We start from the raw sequence: 21,118 nt of genomic DNA, 5'->3' as shown, positions 1-21,118 counted from the left end.
GATGACAAAACTGACTGCAAAAAACGTGAAGAGACCTGCCTGAGATTATGTGCCAGTCAGGTGTAAGGCTGAGATAAGAGCTCAGCTCTCCTGACTGATATAGCCCTCTTTTCTCTTTACCATTCCACTTGTGTCTGTACACAAAATACTCATTCTTCAAAGCACTCTGTGGACAGTTTAGACCCTTATATTGAGTATAGACAGTTTGAGTGAATGATTGATCCATTAGGTATGATTACTGCTAAATGATGATAGCAGAGAGACTCCTGAAAATCTTCATGTATTAATAACTTACTTTTGTAGCTGTGGAGAAAGTCCAAAGATTATCTTTTGAAGTCCTTTCATCAAGTGTGAACAGTAGATATTATTCACATTTTACAGATACAGATGCTAGAAATCAGCAAAACTAAGTGCCTCATAGAACTAAAAAACTTGGCCAAGTGTGGTGGCTCACGCCTGTAATCCTAGCAATTTGAGGGGCCGAGGTGGGCAGATTGCCTGAGGTCAGGAGTTCGAGACCACCCTGGCCAACAGGGTGAAACCCCCACTTCTACTAAAAACACAAAAAATTAGCCGGGCATGGTGGCGGGCACCTATAATCCCAGCTACTTGGGAGGCTGAGCCAGAAGAATTGCTTGAACCCAGGAGGTACAGGTTGCAGTGAGTCAAGATTATGCCACTGTACTCCAGCCTGGGCAACAGAGTGAGACTCCATCTCCAAAAAAAATTAAATAAATAAATAAATTTTAAAAAAACCTTAAACTTGGGGTTTCTGACTCCATATTCGGAGTCTTGACATTCACCTCATCTATGTCAATGTACCCTGTGCTCCTTTTAGAATATCCTCGAACAGAATCTGAGTGGGAAAACAGCTTTGCCCTGAAGATGTTCCTCTTCCAGTTTGTCAATTTAAACAGTTCCATCTTCTATATCGCATTCTTTTTGGGAAGGTAAGTCAACTTTTTGTACATTATCTTCACAGAGTCAAAAACATAGTCAATAGTTTAATTGACAATTACTGTTCTCACTCAAATGATTTCTGACAGCCACCAGCAAAGTTGGCACAAAAAAATAAATCCTATTTGCTGCATTTTAGTTGAATTGTGTCTGTTTCATCATCAGTAACAGTTTTGTTAAAGAAGAAAAGAATTTTTGTGCAACCTTGGGTTATAATTCCTTAATGTGGAAACCCCTTCTATCATCTTAACATTTTTCCACCTTTAATGCAAAATACGAAAAAAGCAGCATAGTAAACTAACGATTCTGCTTTGCCATATGCTTAATACTCCATCCAGTGCCGTGGAAACATACTGAAGATAGAAACATTTTGGACCAAACAATGCCGTACATTATTGTAATAGTCATTAACTAGGTCAACAAAACATTAAGACTCTATGTGAGGGTCGGAAATGTCATCCAGTTGGTTTGTCGGTACTTTCTTGACCCATTAATTCACGCACCACTTTTTCCTTTGTAAGTCAGATACTTTGATGTTTAACATAGCAGAAGTCAACTGGGGACAGATTGCACCAGTGAACATTTATGTCTACCCACACATGCACTCGTCGTGATGCCTTAGTAGATGTTCTTCAGTGATCCCCACTTAAATGCTAATGAACTAAAATGTCTTTTTACAGATTCGTAGGCCACCCAGGAAAATACAATAAACTTTTTGACCGGTGGAGACTGGAGGAAGTAAGTAACTTTGGGAGTGTGGGTGCAGGAATGGGCACAGATTTGAGCCAGTTCCTGTGGGAGGAAGGGAACTGAAGAAAGGAGAAGTTCAGGGAAGTCTATGGATATTGAAGACACATTGTTGAGAAAGGAAGCAACCACATCTTTTCAAAAAAGAGGGTGAACTGAAAAGTTAAACCCCAAGATTCTCACCTCAGCTCTCTTTATTTTTTTAATCACCTTAATTTCTTGTATTTACAGACCCCAGGAATTTAGCTCCAGTAAGTTTCCTTTTTTTATTGGAAATTATTATTATTTATTGGGTACATTTTCAAACTTTTAAATATGTTAGGTTTCCTTTTAGTCCAGAAGACATCATTCTGGAAACACCAACATGTAATTATATAAAAGTACCTGCCCTAAGACTCGTATTTCTTTATTGATTTACAATATGTTTGTTGTAAATATGGAAAAACTGCCCAGGAGTAGCATTGCTGGGTTACAGGATAAGCATATTGTATATTTTCACTGAGACTGAGAAATGGGCCTCCAAATGCCACCCCTACCTAGACTGTATGAGCCTGCTTCTTCAGTATTTAGCCAATGGTAGAATTTTCACTTTTTCCAATCTAATAGCCAATGATTTTAGTTTCTGTAATTATGAATGAGATGGATAATATTTTTCATATTTTTCTTGAACATTTTAGTTTTCTGTTCATAGCCTTGAAGAACAGGGCATAACAATAAAACATAACGAATATTTTATCTTTGGAGACTGACAGTCTATATTCTAATGCTGCCCACCCAGATGCATGATTTAATATCTATAAATCTCAGTTTCTTCTTTGATAAATTGGTGATAAGAATAGCTATCTTGCCTGGCCCTGTGGCTCACACCTGTAGTCCCAACACTTTAGGAGGCCAAGGCAGGAGGATTGCTTGAGGCCAAGAGTTCGAGACCAGCCTGGGCAAAATGGTGAGACCCTGTCTTTATTTTAAAAATTTAAAAAGTAGCCGGACATGGTGGCACGTGCTTCTAGTCTCGCCTACGCAAGAAACTGAGGTGGGAAGATCCCTTGAGCCCAGGAGTTCGAAGATGCAGTGAGCCGTGATCATACCACTGCACTCCAGCTTGGGTGAGAGACCACCACTCTGTCCCTAAACAACAGAAAAAATAAAGAACAGCTATCCCAGTTCGTACTGGTGATTGGTGTATTAAATTAGATTGTACATGTAAAATAATAGTTATAATTAATGATAGCCATTATTACAAAATTTTAAAACTGCTACAGTTTGTTTTAGGATATTTGTGAACTGGCTAACCTAGACTTGTGAATCTTCTACTACAACTATATAATATCTCACATTAATATTTTATGTGAAATCAATATAAAAAGTTTTTAATAATAGCTAAGGTTTATTGAGGGCTTACTACATTCTAATGTACTCCAGCAATTGTTTCTAAGTGCTCTTTGTATATTAATGCATTTAATCCTCACAGTTCTATCATTATATCCATTTTATAGATCAGGAAACAAAGTCACAGATGTGCAGTGCCTGCAACTGCAAATGTAATTTTCCTACAATTGTACAAACCTACACACTGATGAAGTTATGATTTAAATCTTTTCAGTGTAGCTTCAGAGTCTGTACTCTGAACACTGTGCTTTCCAGCCACGATTGGAACGGCGTGTAGGTATAATCAAAGACATAATGAAAACTTATTTTGCTGAGAAATTGCTGTCTGATTGCTGGCTCACACATCTATGTTGAATTTAAAGTAAGCATACTAAAGTAAGTGAAGGAACCTGGGTATTGGAGTCTGGTAGTTCTTTCTGTCACTTAGCTTTATTATCTACAGAGTGAAGATACCAACAACTACCAAGGCGGATTCTGACAAGGAGTAAGAGAAAAATACATGACAGCATCTAATTTGGCTTGTCCAGGGTCATATGATTTTGAGTGGTGCAATTGGAATGAATGCTTGTGTCTTCTGCACACTCACTTATGCCCTTTTGTACATTCTAAGTATGGGCTCTTTCTACCAAATGAAATTTAAAGTTTTGATAGACTGGCTTTAGTGCAAGGCCATCGCTATGTGAATGGACAAACCCACAAAAACTATTGGACCCCCTTCGCTTCCTTTTAAATCATAAGGTCATCAAGGCTTAATTTCAACAGAAGTGTAAATGGCCTGTCTTCCAGCCACCCCACTTTGGCCTATCCTTTGTGGGTAGCAAACCAATCACATGATCCTATGATCATCTTCTTTTTCCTATCCCAGAAAATAATATGTTTGTATTAAACCCACACTTTAATAAAGGCAGCAAACACATTGGTAAATGGAATTCATCCTTAGTATATTATAAAAGAGCAGTGGATTAGGGTACTGGAACAACTTTCATTTCCACAGCACTAGTCAACACTGCATGGCCTTGGGCAAGTCAGCTTGCCTCTGAGTCTCTACAAAAATGAAGAGCTTCAGCTTGCAGTTGTGATCTGTGATTTGCCCCTGTAGCTTAATAATTATTCTGCCTCAGTCATTCCAGTGAACCCGTTTATCAGATATATTTGGGAGAGTTCAGGAAATCCTAAATTCATCCTGAAAAAAGAGGTTTGCTTCAATGGGAGAATTTAGACTTCTTCATGCAGTAAGCATGACCATTTGCAAATCCTCTCTCAGTCTCAGATTAGGGAGTATTAAATTACTGGGCTGGAACAGGAAAAGCAGGCTCTTAGTGTCTTAATTATTTGTTCTCTTTGAAGTTCCACTAGTACCAATTTGATAGAAATAGAAACTGTGGATCAAAGTGATAGAGAAGACTGTCTTCCTTATGAGCAGGACATGTACCCATTTCTAAAGAAACAGACCCACGCCTTCCCACCCAAATACTGCAATGTTTTCAAGTAAAACACATTGGTTGTGATTTTCATTGAAATCACCTTTTTGTTTGTGTGGGTCTCTAAAACTAACTTATTGAAAATCTAAAAAAGCAGAAAAGCACAAAGGAAAGAATAGGATCATACTGATGAATTATTTTTATGATTTTGCGTTTATCACCTAAAAATACATTATAATATATGTAGATACTTCCTCTCCAGGAGGTAGAGTTCAACACCTCCCCACCATCTTGAGAATGGGCTAGACTTAGTGGCTCCCTTCTAAAAAATAGCACCGAAAAGGAGAAAAATGAGAAACTTTCCAGTGGGAAAAAATTGGAAAACACTATATTAACCAATTAACACCACCAGTGATGTCATGTGCTTCCCATGTATCCCTCATATGATGTAAGGAAAATAGCACTTCACCTTTGTGATTGGTCTCTCTAAAACACAAAACCCTGGTCTAAACATAAGAAAACCATGAGACAAACTTAGATTGTGGGACATTCCACAGGATACACATCCAACAGTCCTCAAACCATTTAAAGTTATTAAAAACTGAGAAGCTATTCAGACCAGAGGAGACTGGGAAGATAGGAAAAATGAATGCAATCGGGTATGTGGGTTTGGATCCTGGAGCAGAGAGAGGAAAACTGGTGGAATCCAAAGAGAGCTTTACATTTAGCTAATTGTAATGTACTAATATAATTTTCTTAGCTTTGTCAAATATACCATGGTAATGTACAGAGCAACAGCTAGAACTGGATAAGGAATGTATGAGAACTCTGTACTATCTTTGGAAATTATCTATACATCTAAACTTATTCTGAAATAAAAAGGTTATTAAAAACAATATGTTATAAACATTATGCCATAGAATTAACTATTTTCTATTACCTGATTGTTAATGGGTACGTAATATTCCATATCATTCATTAAATGCGATCGTGCCTAACACAGAGCCTGGCAGATAGTAAGTGCTCACTAAAAGTTAGATTTGTTGTTATTGCTATTATAATTTTGATCGATATTTCACTATAATTACTGAAGAATTCCCTCACCAAGTGCCCTCATACATTTGTTTCTTTCTTGTTTTTGTTTCTTTCTTGTTTTTGTTTTCTTAATGCATGAGGTGGTGTGACCCAGCTTTAAAATTTGCTGTACAATTTAAAGGTGAGCATGTCTGAGCCTACTGGGAAGAAGATCAATATCATTATTGCTCTTATGTTCTATTTCAGTGTCATCCTAGTGGCTGTTTGATAGACCTTTGCCTCCAAATGGGTGTCATCATGTTTTTGAAGCAAATATGGAACAACTTCATGGAACTGGGATACCCGTGAGCACATTATTTTCAAACTTGCCTTATGTCTAAGTTACAAAGAAGAAAACTAGAGGTGGTATGAGTAGTGCTTAAGAATTTGGGCTTGGTAATCACACAGATGCTGGCTCAATTCCTGTTTCAGAGCCTGTTTTCACTAAGAATGTATCAACAATAGATCTACCTCAAGAACAGCTGTAAGGGTTAAACAGAATAATGAATGTAGCATAGTAACTTGTTTAATGCGTTAAGACACTTGTTACTAGTTTGAAAACATGAATGGCATTACAGGTTCTTGAATATAAAAATAATTTTCTGGGATGTTTCTTTCACTACCAACAGACCAAGTTCGTTGTTTAATAAAGACAGCCTTCATTCCTCCCAAAAGAATAAAGCAAAGATCAAATCCTGGATGAGAAGCTTTGTACTCTTTGTTACAACTAAGAAAAAAAATGTTAGAACGGTACTGATTGTACTAACGTCAAAACAATAGCACTTTATTTTCATTATTTGAGACGTTTTAGCTGCCTGTGCAATGCTTACAGAGGTGCTGAATGCTCCCTGTCACATATATTAAAATACGCTTTCCTCTAAAATATGGCAAAACACTGGGTATTTAAAACAACGTAATATTGAGGCTTTGAGTCTAATCAACTAAAAACATGACTGTTTGAATAATTTCCTGACTATTGGGGAAGAACTGGTTAGTTGTTTGGTGATATACATAGCTTGGAGTTATATATCAAATTATATTCGTATTTTTTTCTTTTGGCGGTACACATTTTATCAGAACATTCCTGAACAAAGACCTGGGGGTTGTAGAAGTGATATTAACCCTGCAATCTGCTATAAAGTATTGTGTTAATTTACAGGCAGCCTTAGAGCATAGGCTGTGGAATTACCCAGACCTGGTTTAAATTCCTTCTCTCTTCCTTGCTAAATTTGCTTTATATTTCCTTGACATCTCTAAGGCTTTTTAAATCCATTTATAAAATATAGGGTATTTATGAAGATTGAGATGACCCAATGCTTTTTAAACCTTCATCATAAACGACAGAACCTTTTTGTGAAGAGAGTTTTATACAGACTTAATATTCAAAACAAATTTAAGCAAATCTCTCCTGAACAAAGAGAGAATAGAGGATGGAGGATTGGGGAGCCCAGTTCATTTGTGATATTCCTTCCTATTCTTGGGGCACTTCTTTAAAACAGGGTTTAGAAAAGAAACAGGAAATTAGGTGTCACTGTTTGAAAGAAACAGGAAATTAGGTGTCAAGTGCTTAGCACAGAATGTAACATGCTGTGAGTAGTCCTTAAGTATCAATAAGATGATGTAGGGGTCACTGCAGTATAAAAAAGTTGTTTCTTTTTATTATCACTACTCATGGACTGCTACACTTGCCATGCACTTTAGACAGAACATTTTCATTATGGCCTTGCCCTAGGGGTCAGTCTGGATGACATATATCAAATCCTAAGGGTACCATGGCACATCCTACCCTTCCCGATACCTAGGCAAAGGGTTTGTTAAAGAAAAGTGAGCAGGAGTAGTCGAGCCATTAAAGCAAAACTCTTGTAAACCACAATTGTCTTTCTTCAAGTAAAACTTTAAACAGAACCAAAATAAATATAAGAGAAACAAGCAGATCTGCCTCAACTCTCACCTCCGGCCCCTTTTTACCTTTGCGAGGCTCTGGAGGCAACCAACCTCCACTGCCTGACGTTTGTTCTCTGGTTGCTCCTCCAACTGCTACTTAGGTTCCATGATTAAAATTGAGAGTTGGGTACTGTTCACCAAGTCCTGTAAAAATCACCTCGTCCTGGAGGTAATTTTCATTGAACTCTTAAATAATTCATTACCCAGAAGGCCACAATATGTGCTTACCAGGATATTTCTGAGTCACATAATTCCAAGATTGTACTTGGGCTAAGAAAACAGTATTGTTACTTCCTTCCCAGGTGTGAAAAATGGACTCGTGGACACAGACTTATTGCCTAGTAATTACTGTTCACCACAATAGCAGAATGTAATAATCACTAGCACTTAGACTCCTCATGTTTCTAAACTCAGAGAGGTGAAGCGACTTGCTAAAAATCACGTGGCTAATGCATTGCAGGGTGGGAACTAGAACTTCGATCTTTTGAAATCCTACCCAAGGGTCAACTGGTTTATGTGAAACGTGATTTTTTTTCCTGTTCAGAGAGTATAGCTCAGAAGATTTTAGGTTATGAGCAATGAAAGAGTCAGACCTAATCATAGCAGGCAACATAAAAGTTGTAAGTATTTCTATAGGTGGGGAGAGGGGAAGGAATCATAGAAGTGAATATTCGTTTAATCAATGTCAAGGACTATTTTGGTGTACAGGGCATGAATTCCTAGATAAATATGGAGGTATTTATAGGACCTAGGAGAGTTCTGGAAGACTGGGGCCTACTCTTCTATGCTAAAGTTTTTCAAAAGAGTTTTAAAAAATTCTTTAAGCTATTTTAAGCTTTCAAAACATTTTTTAAACTTTAAAAAAAAAAAAAAAAAAAAACTTTTATAAAAGGTAAAACCAAATACCTCCAGTTCCGAGGAGCTGGAATTGGTTTTACTCATTTCTTAGTTCACTATAAATTGTTAACTGGATGCTTGAATCAGAGCTCAAAAGCCCTTGGTCTGCTTTGTGATGTAGGTTGATCCAGAACTGGTGGTCACGACATAAAATCAAGCGGGGAATCCATGATGCTTCCATACCTCAGTGGGAAAATGATTGGAATCTGCAGCCCATGAACCTTCACGGACTGATGGATGAGTACTTAGAAATGGGTAAGGAAAAGAAATCTGCAGGACTATCTCGCCTTCTTGACACTATTTTTCTACTTTACACAAGCTTTGGTTCAACAGAAAAAATTATCTCTTTCCTTTCCAACCCCAAGCATTCTAAAACACATCTGCACCTTCATCTCAAGGAGCTAGAGATATTTACTCTTGGCAGATTCACATGTTTTATTCTCTGAGAGCCATGCATTGACCAAAATGAGTTTTTCTCACAGTGGGATACCTATTTTATGAGCAAATATTTTAAGCAAACAAAATAATGCTGAACCTGTTTCTTTTCTTTCTTTCTTTTTTCTTTTGAGACAGAGTCTTGTTCTGTCAACCAGGCTGGAGTACAGTGGCATGATCTCGGCTCACTGCAACCTCCACTTCCTGGGTTCAGGCAATTCTCCTGCCTCAGCCTCCTGAGTAGCCGAGATTACAGGTGCACACCACCATGCCCAGCTAATTTTTGCATTTTTTAGTAGAGATGGAGTTTTGCCACGTTGGCCAGGCTGTTCTCAAACTCCTGACCTCAGGTGATCTGCTCACCTAGGCCTCCCAAAGTGCTGGGATTACAGGCGTGAGCCACCACGCCTGGACAGCTGAACCAGTTTCTATGTTAAGAAACCTACCATTCTACTCACATAAAGCAATAATTATTTTTCACAATAAACTTTTGCACAGACTCAGTCTGAATCTTAACTTCTCTATCTTAACTTCTCCTCCTTCTTCTTCCTCCTCTTCTTCTTTTTCCTTCTCTTCTCCTTCTTCTTCTTTCTTCTTCTTCCTCCTCCTCCTCTACTTTGTCCCCATCTTCCCTCTGTTTCTTCTTCTTTTTCTCCCTCCTTCATGCTGCATTATAGAGAGGTGGAAAGCCCATAGACTTTCAATACATTCAGAACTTAATTTGAATACAGGTTTCAACATTTTCTAGCTATCTACCCTTTAGCAAATTTAGTTAACATATACGAAATAAAGTTGTCCTAACTGTAAAATGAGATAAACATATCTACTTTGTAGGGATGTTGAAAGCATGAAAGGCAATTTATATAAAGCAACTAATTTGTCACAAAGGAAGTTTATATTATTAATTTCCTAATGCTCTTCTTTTGCAGTTTTGCAATTTGGTTTTACCACCATCTTTGTTGCGGCTTTTCCTCTAGCCCCTCTTTTGGCTTTGTTAAACAATATCATTGAAATCAGGCTGGATGCATACAAATTTGTCACCCAATGGCGGAGGCCTTTGCCAGCCCGAGCAACTGACATAGGTAAGATTCAGAAGTTAAATGATTTTTACGTTGCTAACACCAAGAGGTGTGCTATGGTTTGAGTGTGCCCCCAGATTCATATGTTGAAACTTAATTCCCGGTGTCATAGTATTAAGAGCCCTTTAAGAAGTGATTAAGCTGGCCAGCTTTGGTGGCTCACTCCTATAATCCCAGCACTTTGGGAGGCCGAGGTGGGCGGATCAGCTGAGATCGGGAGTTTGAGACCAGCCTGACCAACATGGAGAAACCCCGTCTCAAATACAGAATTAGTCAGGAGTTCAAGACCAGCCTGACCAACATGGAGAAACCCTGTCTCTACTAAAAATACAAAATTATCTGGGTGTGGTGGCGGATGCCTGTAATCCCAGCTACTCGGGAGGCTGAGGCAGGAGAATCGTTTAAACACAGGAGGCAGAGGTTGCAGTGAGCCCAGATCGCGCCATTGTACTCCAGCCTGGGCAACAAGAGCAAAACTCCATCTCAAAAAAAAAAAGAAGTGATTAAACCATGATCCCTCATGAATGGGATTAGGACTCTTATGAAAAATAGCTTGAGGGAGTGGCTTCATTCTCTTCCACTTCCTTGTGGTGTGAGGACACAGCATTCATCCCTTTTGCTTTCCCACCTTCTGTTATGTGAGGACACAGCGTTTGCCCCCTCCAGAGGATACAGCAGCAAGGTGCCCTTTTGGAAGCTGGAAGCAAGGCCATCTCCAGATATTGAACCTGCTGGTGCATTTATCTAGGGCTTCCTATCCTCCAAAATAGCAAGGAACTTCTGTTCACTGTGAATTACCCAGTCTCAGGTATTTTGTTATGGCAGCACAAAGGGACTAAGACAACATAACTTGGTACTACTTAGCACCATGTGGTTTTCTATTGTGAGGACACCCTTCCAACCATAACAAAACTTAACACTTTTAGTTATGAAAAGAATAAAGGGAACATTAATTTAGTAGAGATTAAGTTTATATTCTGTATGCTATTTCATAAACTTGGTCATAACTTAAGCAGATTTCATATATACCTTTCCATACCTTTCCATGTTAATAGACACAGTTCTGCCTCATTCTGGACAATTGCTGCACAGATTTCTATTATATGTGTATGACATTTTTTAAAATATTACTTTAGCCAGAGTTGTTTAGATTGCTTCAGTACTTTGCTAATATAAACAACACTGAAGTGACCATATTCATACATACTTTGCCAGCTTATTTCCTCAGTATACATTTCTAGACTGGAGCTCCTATTCAAAGAGCATGCACAGTTAAATTTTTGATACACAGTTTGGCAGCATGTCCTCCAGAAATGTTGTACCAATTTACACTCTCATCATAAGTACATTTCTCTATTTCTGCAACAACTCCAAATGTAATAAGGATTTTTGGATTGTTGTTCTATCCTTGAGAATATGAAGAAGAAAAAATGTATTGTTCTACTTACTAGCATTTTTGTAACTGTGAGATTAAATATATTTACATTTCTTCTTTGCTAATTGTGTTTATGTTCTTTGGCTATTTGGCCATTGTATCTGATTTGGTTATCTGGTCCTGTATTGGAATATTAATCACACACGCACACACACACATATACACACATATATACCACATATATATACACACATATATAAAACTGTGTATAAATATATGTAGATATATATGTATATAACATATATACTGGTTTTCAATTTATTCACTTTATTTTGGATAAGGTTTCAATTTTTATATATAATCAAATTGACATATTTCCCTCATAGTTGTTATTATTTTTGACATTCTTAGAAAGGTACTTTAGAACCAAAGATTTTTCACCTATTGTATTTATTGTTGTTTCATTATTTAGATATGTCTGCTATTCTGTTTTATTTATTTGCTTGTTGTTTGCTGTCATTTTATTATTTCATTTAAATTGTTGATGCATTTAATTGTTGTTCATTTAAATTGTCGATTTATCTGGAATATGTTATTGATAAAATTGAGGTCCAGGGTTTTTTTCCCAATGCCTAATCCATTTTTCCAAGACCGTTTATTAAATAATTCAATTTTTGAACTTATTTTATGTTATTTTACACTAAATTCTCTATAAATTCAATTATATTTATATAATTCACTTTTTCCCATTGTGCTACTTATTACATATACTGCTTTAATAAACTACAGTTTTTAAATAAAAAGTCCAACTGTATTGGAAAGCAACTCCACATGTCTCTTTTTGGGAGGAGAAATTTTCTGGCTAATACTGCAAGGTTATCTTTTTAATTAATTGTACCCACTTATGTATTACCTCGTCACCAAAGTCTATGTAAAATATACTTATCTGTAAAGATTGAATACAATGCAATTTGAGTTCTCATATTTCAAGCAACTAAAATTATTGCTGTCCTTTAAATTTGGTGATGTTGATTCCATTATTTAAACAATATAGACAGAGGAGGGGAACAACACACACTGGGGCCTGTTTGGGTGGCAGGAGGAGGGAGAGCATCAGGAAAAATAGCTAATGCATGCTGGGTTTAATACCTAGATAATGGGTTGATAGATGCAGCAAATCACCATGGCACACGATTACCTATGTAGCAAACCTGCACATCCTGCACATATATCCCGGAACTTAAAATAAAATAAAAATAATATAAGCACATTAAAGAAAATCTAGAAAATAAATTTTTAAAAACTTCCATTTCAGCTTTAGTTAGCATTTACTATACCTTCCCATAGATAAGTGTTTTCTAAATTAGTGGATTTTACTTTGCTCAAGCCAGAAAACACGAAAGTGTATAAAGAAAACAGTTAGTAATCTTCCACCTTTATTTTTCTCTTCTACCTCAAGGAGTCAATGCTATCAATTTGGCATGTATCCTCTGCCGTTGTTTTTCTCGCTTATAGAAATATACAAAAATATATTTGTACATATATGTAGAATTGTGCATTGTTTTTCCTTCATGAACATTCTCCAGCTCAAAACATATTTGTCCAATTTATTTTAATAGAATAGTAATAATTATAAAACTGATACATCATAAATTGTATAACCATTTACTTATTTCCCATCATAAGCAGAAATACACATATAGTCATAGCTATAAATACAAATATGTACATAGTTATTACACATGTAGTACATATCACATATTTATATATGTGTTTGCATATAGTGTATCCGTAGTATAGGTCCCAATAAGTAGGATTAAAATGTATGCATATTTTCATTTTAAGATGTATCAGATTAATTACTAAAAATGTTGTAAAACAAGTCATACTTCCAGCAACACTGTAAAGGAGTTTCTGTTTCCACAATCCTTAAATAGCACTAGATTCTATAAGACTTTCAAATCTTTGTCAATCTATTGGATTTTTAAAAAATCTTATTTTCTGAGTGTCATTTCTCTGAATACTAGTGATTGAAGCTTCTTTTTATCGGTTATTTTAATTCAGAAAGCAAATTGCTCCTTTTATTCTTTATTTTTCTCTAGGTTTATTTTATTAACATTTTAGGATCTTTTTGTATATTAGGCATGTTAACCCTTTGTCAGTTTTTTGTAAACCAAATTGTTTCTCCCAAGATATTTTCTTTTGCCTAAATATTGTGACTTTTGTAATAATAAGTGTTTAATTTTAATGTACTCAAATATGGTTTGTATCTATTTCTTGTCTTATGATCCCATCAAGTAAACTTTAACATCTTTTTAAATTATTATTTTTAATTACAACTCAATGTAGCACATTATAAAAATTTTGAAATGCTGAGTGTGGGAGGAAAGAAAGTTGGCGTGCTACATAATCACCTTTAGTGCTATAGATCATTTTTTTTCCAGGATATTTTTTTCTCATACATATTTTTAAAACTAAGTTTAATCCTACTGAAAACGTTAGTTTTGACTGTAATGAATAGTATACTACTTCTTTATACTATATAACTTCAAAAGCTTTTTGTCTGTATGTATTTCCATGATGCCAGATTGACCTCCTAGGAAGTAAAAAATGTCTACTAGAAATTTTCAGGTCTGACCACCAGACTAGTTTTGCTTTTCTCTATTTTTACTTTAAAAAGATATTTGACAAAGATAAAGACAGCCAGGCGCGGTGGCTCAAGCCTGTAATCCCAGCACTTTGGGAGGCCGAGGCGGGCGGATCACAAGGTCAGGAGATCGAGACCGTCCTGCCTACACGGTGAAACCCCGTCTCTACTAAAAAATAGAAAAAAAAAAAAAGTAACCAGGCGTGGTGGCGGGCTCCTGTAGTCCCAGCTACTCAGGAGGCTGAAGCAGGAGAATGGCATGAACCTGGGAGGCAGAGGTTGCAGTGAGCCAAGATGGCGCCACTCCAAGCGCCATCTGCATCTGCACTCCGAGTGAATGCAGATATTTCACAGTGTGTATGACCATGTAGAACTTTAAGTTTCTTATGTACTATTTTTATTGCCTCAGCAACGTCTGTAAATTAGACTTTGAAATATCTTGTGTACCTGTGCCATGTTTCATTGTAGCAGACATGAACCCAGTCCTAATGGCATTTCAGTTTTTAAATCTTTCTAGATGAGATCTATCTTCTCTTTGTGGAAAAAGCGTATTCAATAACTATAATGTCTGTATTGAGATAGTACACTAAGAAAGCACAAAGTGGACAGAGCTGTGGTCCCAACATAAGTAAAACATTTCCAAAATAAGATTGTTTACAGGGTTTTCATATTTTTCATTTCTGTTCACCATGATTAATCTTTCTCTTATCAGGTATCTGGCTTGGAATTCTCGAAGGAATCGGTATATTGGCTGTGATCACCAATGCATTTGTAATTGCTATTACTTCTGATTACATCCCACGTTTTGTCTATGAATACAAATATGGCCCCTGTGCAAATCATGTAGAACCAAGTGAAAAGTAAGGTTTAAATTTAAACATTCTCCTGATATGTTTTACATTTGTAATTAAAATGGGATCTTACTGGGAAGTTTTGTTCTATGACCATTAAGGGTGGTGTTTCTAAGCCTTGCATTTATAATGCGTTTATTAGATGAAATGAAGCAAAGTAAAAAGGACAACGGTGTTATTATAGCAAATCATCTTAGAGTTCATCTGATGTTTTTACTTGGAAATGCATCACAAGTATCAAAATAGTAAAAAATGTATTTAGAAGTTACATTCTATAAATAGAAGTTATCTTAGAATAACTTCTTACCATCTGTATGGTAAGAATGTAATCTTACCATATAGATGTGGAAATTGCAACCTATACTGGCTAATCAAATTGCTGAATGGAACAGTGCTAGTTTTTGGGGAGAAGCAGAATTTGAAGAAACTGTCAGCTCTGTGACTGGAGATTTTCAAAAGGAATTTACAACTAAGGGTTTTCAGGACGCAAAAAATCCGTCTCCCATGTATTTTCTTTTAAAATTTAAATCCACTCTTTACAACACAGTTTCTCAACCTCTTCTCTGCTTTGATGTTTTAGATCAGGTAATTCTGTCTTTTCATGGGAGTCAGAGGGGCTGTCTTGTACATTGTAGGATGTTTAGCAGCACCCTTGGTTACCACCCAGTAGATACCAATAGTGACCTCCCTACTCCCCAAGTTGTGACAACCATAATTATCTCTGGGCATTGCCAGAAGTCCTCTGGGGTACAAAATCACCCAGTTTAGAACCACTGCTTTAGGTGATACAGGTTTTTTCAGCTCTTTCCTTACTGAAATAAGGTACTAGGGGAAAATGTAAGAGAGCATTGGATTTGAGGAACAGAGAGGAGTTGTAGGCACATAACACAGAACTGTAGCTGGAGATCAGCCTTAGGTGTGGAAGAAGCGACAGGAGAAGCTGCTTCTCCTGTTTCCTGCAGAAGCAGCTTTGGATATGCAGCTGATCTGGATGCAGGACATGTGCCACAAGCAGGATGAGCCCTGGAATAGGAGGAAATACACTGTTAACTCTGCTGAGGAACAGACGTTTTCTCAGATCAGTGAAATACCTTTCTGGATATAAATGTCTCAATTTTTCAGATAGGTGATAAGAGAATGGATATTTCCTTCATATATATTGCATATTTTGGGGTCTTGTCACAGGATTTTAACTTGAAGCCAGACATTTTAGGTTTGAGTTCTAACTTTGCCTTTTAGTGAAAGACACATCATTAATCTGGACCTAGTTGATTCATAATAAGCAATGTTCGGCCGGGTGCGGTGGCTCAGGCCTGTAACCCCAGCACTTTGAGGGGCCGAGGTGGGCATATCACAAGGTCAAGATTTCGAGACCAGCCTGGCCAACATGATGAAACCCCATCTCTACTAATACAAAAATTAGCTGGGTGTGGTGGTGGGTGCCTGTAATCCCAGCTACTCGGGAGACTGAGGTAGGAGAATCATTTGAACCCGAGAGGCGGAGGTTGCAGTGAGCTGAGATTGTGCCATTGCACTCCAGCCTGGATGACAGGGCGAAACTCTGTCTCAAAAAATAAATAAATAAATAAATAAAACCATAGCTCTTATACTTAAGAAATGGTGTCTGAGATAAGATCTTATGAACTGTAAAGCACTATCTAAGTGTAAGTGGGATTTTGTATTAGTAGTTTAAAAAACCCTCTTTTTTCTTAATTCAAAATAATCTAGAAGCAGATGTTAACATCTGGATTTAGAACATACAGGTTTGTTAAGGAGCCTTCTTCCATAGCATTATTTGCCAGTGTCTTCACTGCCACCTAGTGGCAAGTGAAAATGAGATTGACTGGGTATCTAGTACTCTACATTCCAGAGCCTGCATTTCATACAGATAGCACCCGACATCTTCTCCATATTCATCGGTTAGGAATATACATTAATTTCAAGCAAAGATGTGGAGTACTTATGTTACACTGACAGCACACATTCAGAGGAGCACCCTGTTTAATTATTTTCCATGTATGCTTAGCAGCTAAATTGGCATAGATTCATTCAGATTGGAAATTTTTGGAGGGGGCAGAAGGACAAGATGACAGTGGGAGGGGAGGATATTGGCAAGAGAGTAGATGAAATGATAAAATTATTGGCTCTAGTATGGACAGCGAATGGAGTGAAGCCAGCATAGCTCTGTAATTAAGAATTCAAGGTTTAGAATCAAATAGATGTGTGTTTGAATCTAGGTTCCAACAACCGTTGTCCGAGGGCAGTCCTTCTTAACATGTGGTCTGCAGATCTCCTTCAGGGGTCCATGAAGTCAATGCAGTTTTTATAATGATATTAAGATATAATTTGCCCTTTTCATATATTGACATTCTCCCTAGCAATCCAAAAATATTGGTGAATAAAGTTTCTGGTAGTTTTGCGTAACTAAAGGCAGTGGTACCAAACAGTATTAGTAGTGATTGTATTCCTCACATAAAAAATTTCAATAAGAAGTTCAGTGTGTCCTCAGTGAAGCAGCAATAATTATTGATTTAATAAAATCTCCACTATTGAATAGATGTCTTTTAAATATTTCATGTGACAAAATAGGAAGTGTGCATAAACCACTTTCTGCTTAATTCCAAAGTGTGATGGTCATCTCAAAGAAAAAAAAAAAAAAACACTCGTGATCGTTGGAGTTACAAACTGAGCAAACTTTTTTCCAACATAAAATAATGATTGCCAGACAAACTATGATTATTCAGACTTGGATACTTAGCAGTCTTTTACAGAATGCTCACAACTAGCCTGTCATTTTAAAGAAAATAATTGCTATATTTATTGCCATTGAAAAAGTTCAAGCACTGAAGTGAAAGTTAGAATTTTGGATAACTTTTATATACCACTTTGAGCTTAAAAGCTTCCCAATGCTGATAGATTTTTTTTCTGATAAAAATAAATGGTGATATTAACAATCGTGAGTTTTTTTATGGTATATAGTAAAAATATGTCAACATTTGGAAGAGCTGCATGATTCCAGGAATGAATATGTTCCAAATAACCCATATTTGATGTTACAAAATCATGACTGAATAAAAGACGAATTTAAAATGCAAGTTAGACTTAGGAATTTTAATGTAACAGAATAAAAACTTCATTGATATGGTTTAAAATTCCACATTGCAACTAAACGTTAGAAAGTATCACATGTAGAGCTTTGAGGGAATGTCAATGAAAAATATCCACAATTGTTTCAAATACTATTAAAATAGTCTTAATATATGGGACCAGATTTTCTGTTTATTCTTCGACCAAAACAACATATTGCAATAGATTTTATATAGAACCAGATATGAGAATCTAGCTGTCTTCTGTTAAAACAGGCATTAAAGGGATTTGCAAACATTTAATGTCATTCTCAGTATGTTTTTCTTTTGGAAAATATAGGTATTTTTCTTTAAGAAACGGGTCATTTATATTAATTTACCTTAATATAAATTATTTTTGTTTTTAAATGAAGTAACAGACATTTTCTAAATTTCTCAGCTTTAATTTCAAATATGTTAAAATATCAATGATACATCTTTGTGAAAAAAAGAAAAAAAGCTTCTTCAGATCCTCAATAATTTTTTAAATGCAAAGGGGTTCTGAGGCCAAACGTTTTTGGAATTACAGGCCTAGATAAAGTTACTTAGTCCCTTTAAACTTCAATTCTTTAATCATTATGATGGAGATAAAATATGTATGTTTTAAGATTGTTGTAAAAATTAATTTATTTTAACGATTCTTTGAACTCACCTAGATCTCTAAGGCATTGGTCATAATAACTCATTCTTGCCCCCCCTTTCCTTTAATGTCCTCTTTTCCATCCTTAACCATCTTATAAACCAGTTGCCCAATCACCGTAACCACTTTCTTGGATACGTAGGTCCTTGCCCCCATTCACTTTGTTACGGAAATGCAGAATCACATTCCTTGGTTCTCCAAACTCTTTGTCTACTCTGCGCTGCACTCATGCAGCTGCATGTGAATGAAGGAAAATGAACTACCACACCGACTAGTTTCACTTTAAATTTGTATCACATACTTTGTGTGGACCTGACAAACGTATTTTATTTTCCTAGTTCATTTGCCCGTCTACTTTTTTAGAGAAGTTTGTCATACCTTCTCCTTGCTCCTCAAGCCTTCCGCACCTCCTTTTTTATTCTTACTCTGATCTGATCTTGCTTCCTACCTAAGAAAAATTGAATCAATTAGAAAAGATCTTCCACAGACGTCTATTATCACATCTTCCTACCTACAGTATGTGTCCCATATAGCCTGCCTCCTCCAAGTTCCTAGAAATAGAACCATCTGTGCTCCCAGTTTGAAGGCAAAATTCCTCCACTTATGCCCTGGATCTCTTTCTCTTTCCCTGAGACCATCATTCTAGTAATTCACCCCTTTTTCTCATACATTATGTATTTTGCCTCTATTTACTTTTTCACATTAACATTGAAACATGCTTTTATTCTTCTAGTCAATAAAGTCCTCCTCGTCTCAGCTGCCTTCCAGTTACATCTTTATGTCTTTGCTCCCATTTATCACAAAAACTACATCCAAAGACCTTTCTCTTCCTATGTTCTCCAATTCCCCTTCTCCTCTTCCCTTTTAAACTCTCTTCAGTAACACATATGCTCCATGGCTCCATCGAGATGTCATGATGACTTTCACATTGTCAAACCCACTTGTCGACTCCTGTTCTCACATCATTTGGCCTCTCAGCAGCATTTGACAATTGATCATTCCCTTCTTAATATACTTTATTCACTTGACTTTCAGAAAGCCACATAATTTTCGTTTTCCTGCTACCCCACCAGCCACACCTGACCAATCATGTCTGCTACTTCTCCTCATCGCTCAGCTTTAATTTTGGAGTTCCCCAAGGGCTCAATCTATGGACTTACTATCATCTGCATTTCTGTTTATTTCCTTGACCATCTAATTCAGTTTCATGGATCAATCTACTCTCACACCTGAATTCTAGCCTTGAATTTTCCACTGTCTATTTGGCATCTCCTCTTACATGTCTAATAAACATCTAAAACTTGCCATGCCCAAATTTAAAGTCCAAATTTCACCCAATCCTGCTTCACCTTTGGTCTTCCCCATCTCAGTTAACAGCAATTTCATATTTATAATGGCTCAGGCCATGATCCTTGGTAATCAGCCTTGAATACTTTTTTTTTCACACCCCACACAATCCACTGGGAAATATGCTGACCCTGCTTTCTAAACATCCCCTTTTCATACCACTTCCACTGCCACCACCTAGCGCAAGACACTATCATCTCTCACCTGGATCCTTGAATAATCTTACTTAAAACTTAAGTTCATTCATGTGATTCATGTGCTCAAAACACAGTAGTGTCTTCTTATTTCACTCTAAGAGCCAAAATCCTCCCTAAATTCATACAAAGTGAGCTTCCTCTCGGAACTCATTTTCCAACACTATTTCCCTCCCTCCCTTTGTTTCCACCACCGCTGCCCTCTCACAGTCCCCAGTACATGCCAAGGACTCTGCTTTTTCTGCTTGAAACTGTCCATCCCCAGATATCCTCATGGCTGCCTCTCTCAACTCCTAATCTTTCCTCATGTTACCTTCCTAAAAAAGTCTACCCTAAGGACTCTATGTGAAATTTTAACCCCCTAATTCCAATTTCCCTTAGCCTAATCTATTATGTTGTGTGGTAGCCAAAGGTTTACATTACTTTCTTTAAGAACATCCAATTTCTCCAGCACCATTTGTTGAAAAGACAATTATTTCACCAAGGATGGCAGGGCCATTCTTGTCATAAATCAGGTGAATGTGTATTTGTGTATCAGTTTTTGAACTATCTCCTCTTCATTGGCCTATTGCCCTTCCTTGTATGAAGATCACGGTGTCTTAATTACTGTAGCTTTACAGTAAGTCAATATTGTGTGCTGTAATCTTCTGTACATTTTTTTCAACACTGACGTTGCTAATACAGATTCTTTACATTTACATATAAACTTTAGATTCAATTTATCAGTTACCATTTTTTTTTAAATTTGAGGGAATTGACATTTTAACAACCAGTCTTTAAACACGCTGACTCCATTTACTTCAGTGTTTATTGAATTCTCTGAGACATGTGGTTTGTTTGTTTTTAGATCCCAGTGTAGAGGTCCTATATGGCATTTTTAGATTTATACCCAGATATTTGGTATTTGTAATGTCACTATAAGTAGTATTCATTTAAATTTTATTTTCTTTTGTTTGCTGCTGAAATATTTTTTCTATATTGACCTTGTATCTATCT

General features: G+C 36.6%; 1 protein-coding gene across 3 annotated transcripts in view; it reads left to right on the top strand.

The window, feature by feature from the left end:
- ANO3 (anoctamin 3) overlaps positions 1 to 21,118 on the top strand; it is a 474,227-nt gene that overhangs the window by 444,185 nt on the left and 8,924 nt on the right. For all 3 annotated transcript variants that reach the window (XM_026454059.1, XM_023230338.2, XM_023230340.2), the window contains 6 exons: positions 839 to 950; positions 1,638 to 1,695; positions 5,796 to 5,893; positions 8,551 to 8,684; positions 9,794 to 9,946; positions 14,678 to 14,825. In XM_026454059.1, the coding sequence (XP_026309844.1) occupies positions 839 to 950; positions 1,638 to 1,695; positions 5,796 to 5,893; positions 8,551 to 8,684; positions 9,794 to 9,946; positions 14,678 to 14,825 (703 nt within the window). The remainder of the gene's footprint in view (positions 1 to 838; positions 951 to 1,637; positions 1,696 to 5,795; positions 5,894 to 8,550; positions 8,685 to 9,793; positions 9,947 to 14,677; positions 14,826 to 21,118) is intronic.

This window comes from Piliocolobus tephrosceles, chromosome 13, assembly GCF_002776525.5.
Source record: "Piliocolobus tephrosceles isolate RC106 chromosome 13, ASM277652v3, whole genome shotgun sequence".
NCBI classification, from domain to species: domain Eukaryota; kingdom Metazoa; phylum Chordata; class Mammalia; order Primates; family Cercopithecidae; genus Piliocolobus; species Piliocolobus tephrosceles.
Note: the sequence above shows the minus strand (reverse complement) of the source record. Positions and strands in the feature narration are given on the sequence as shown.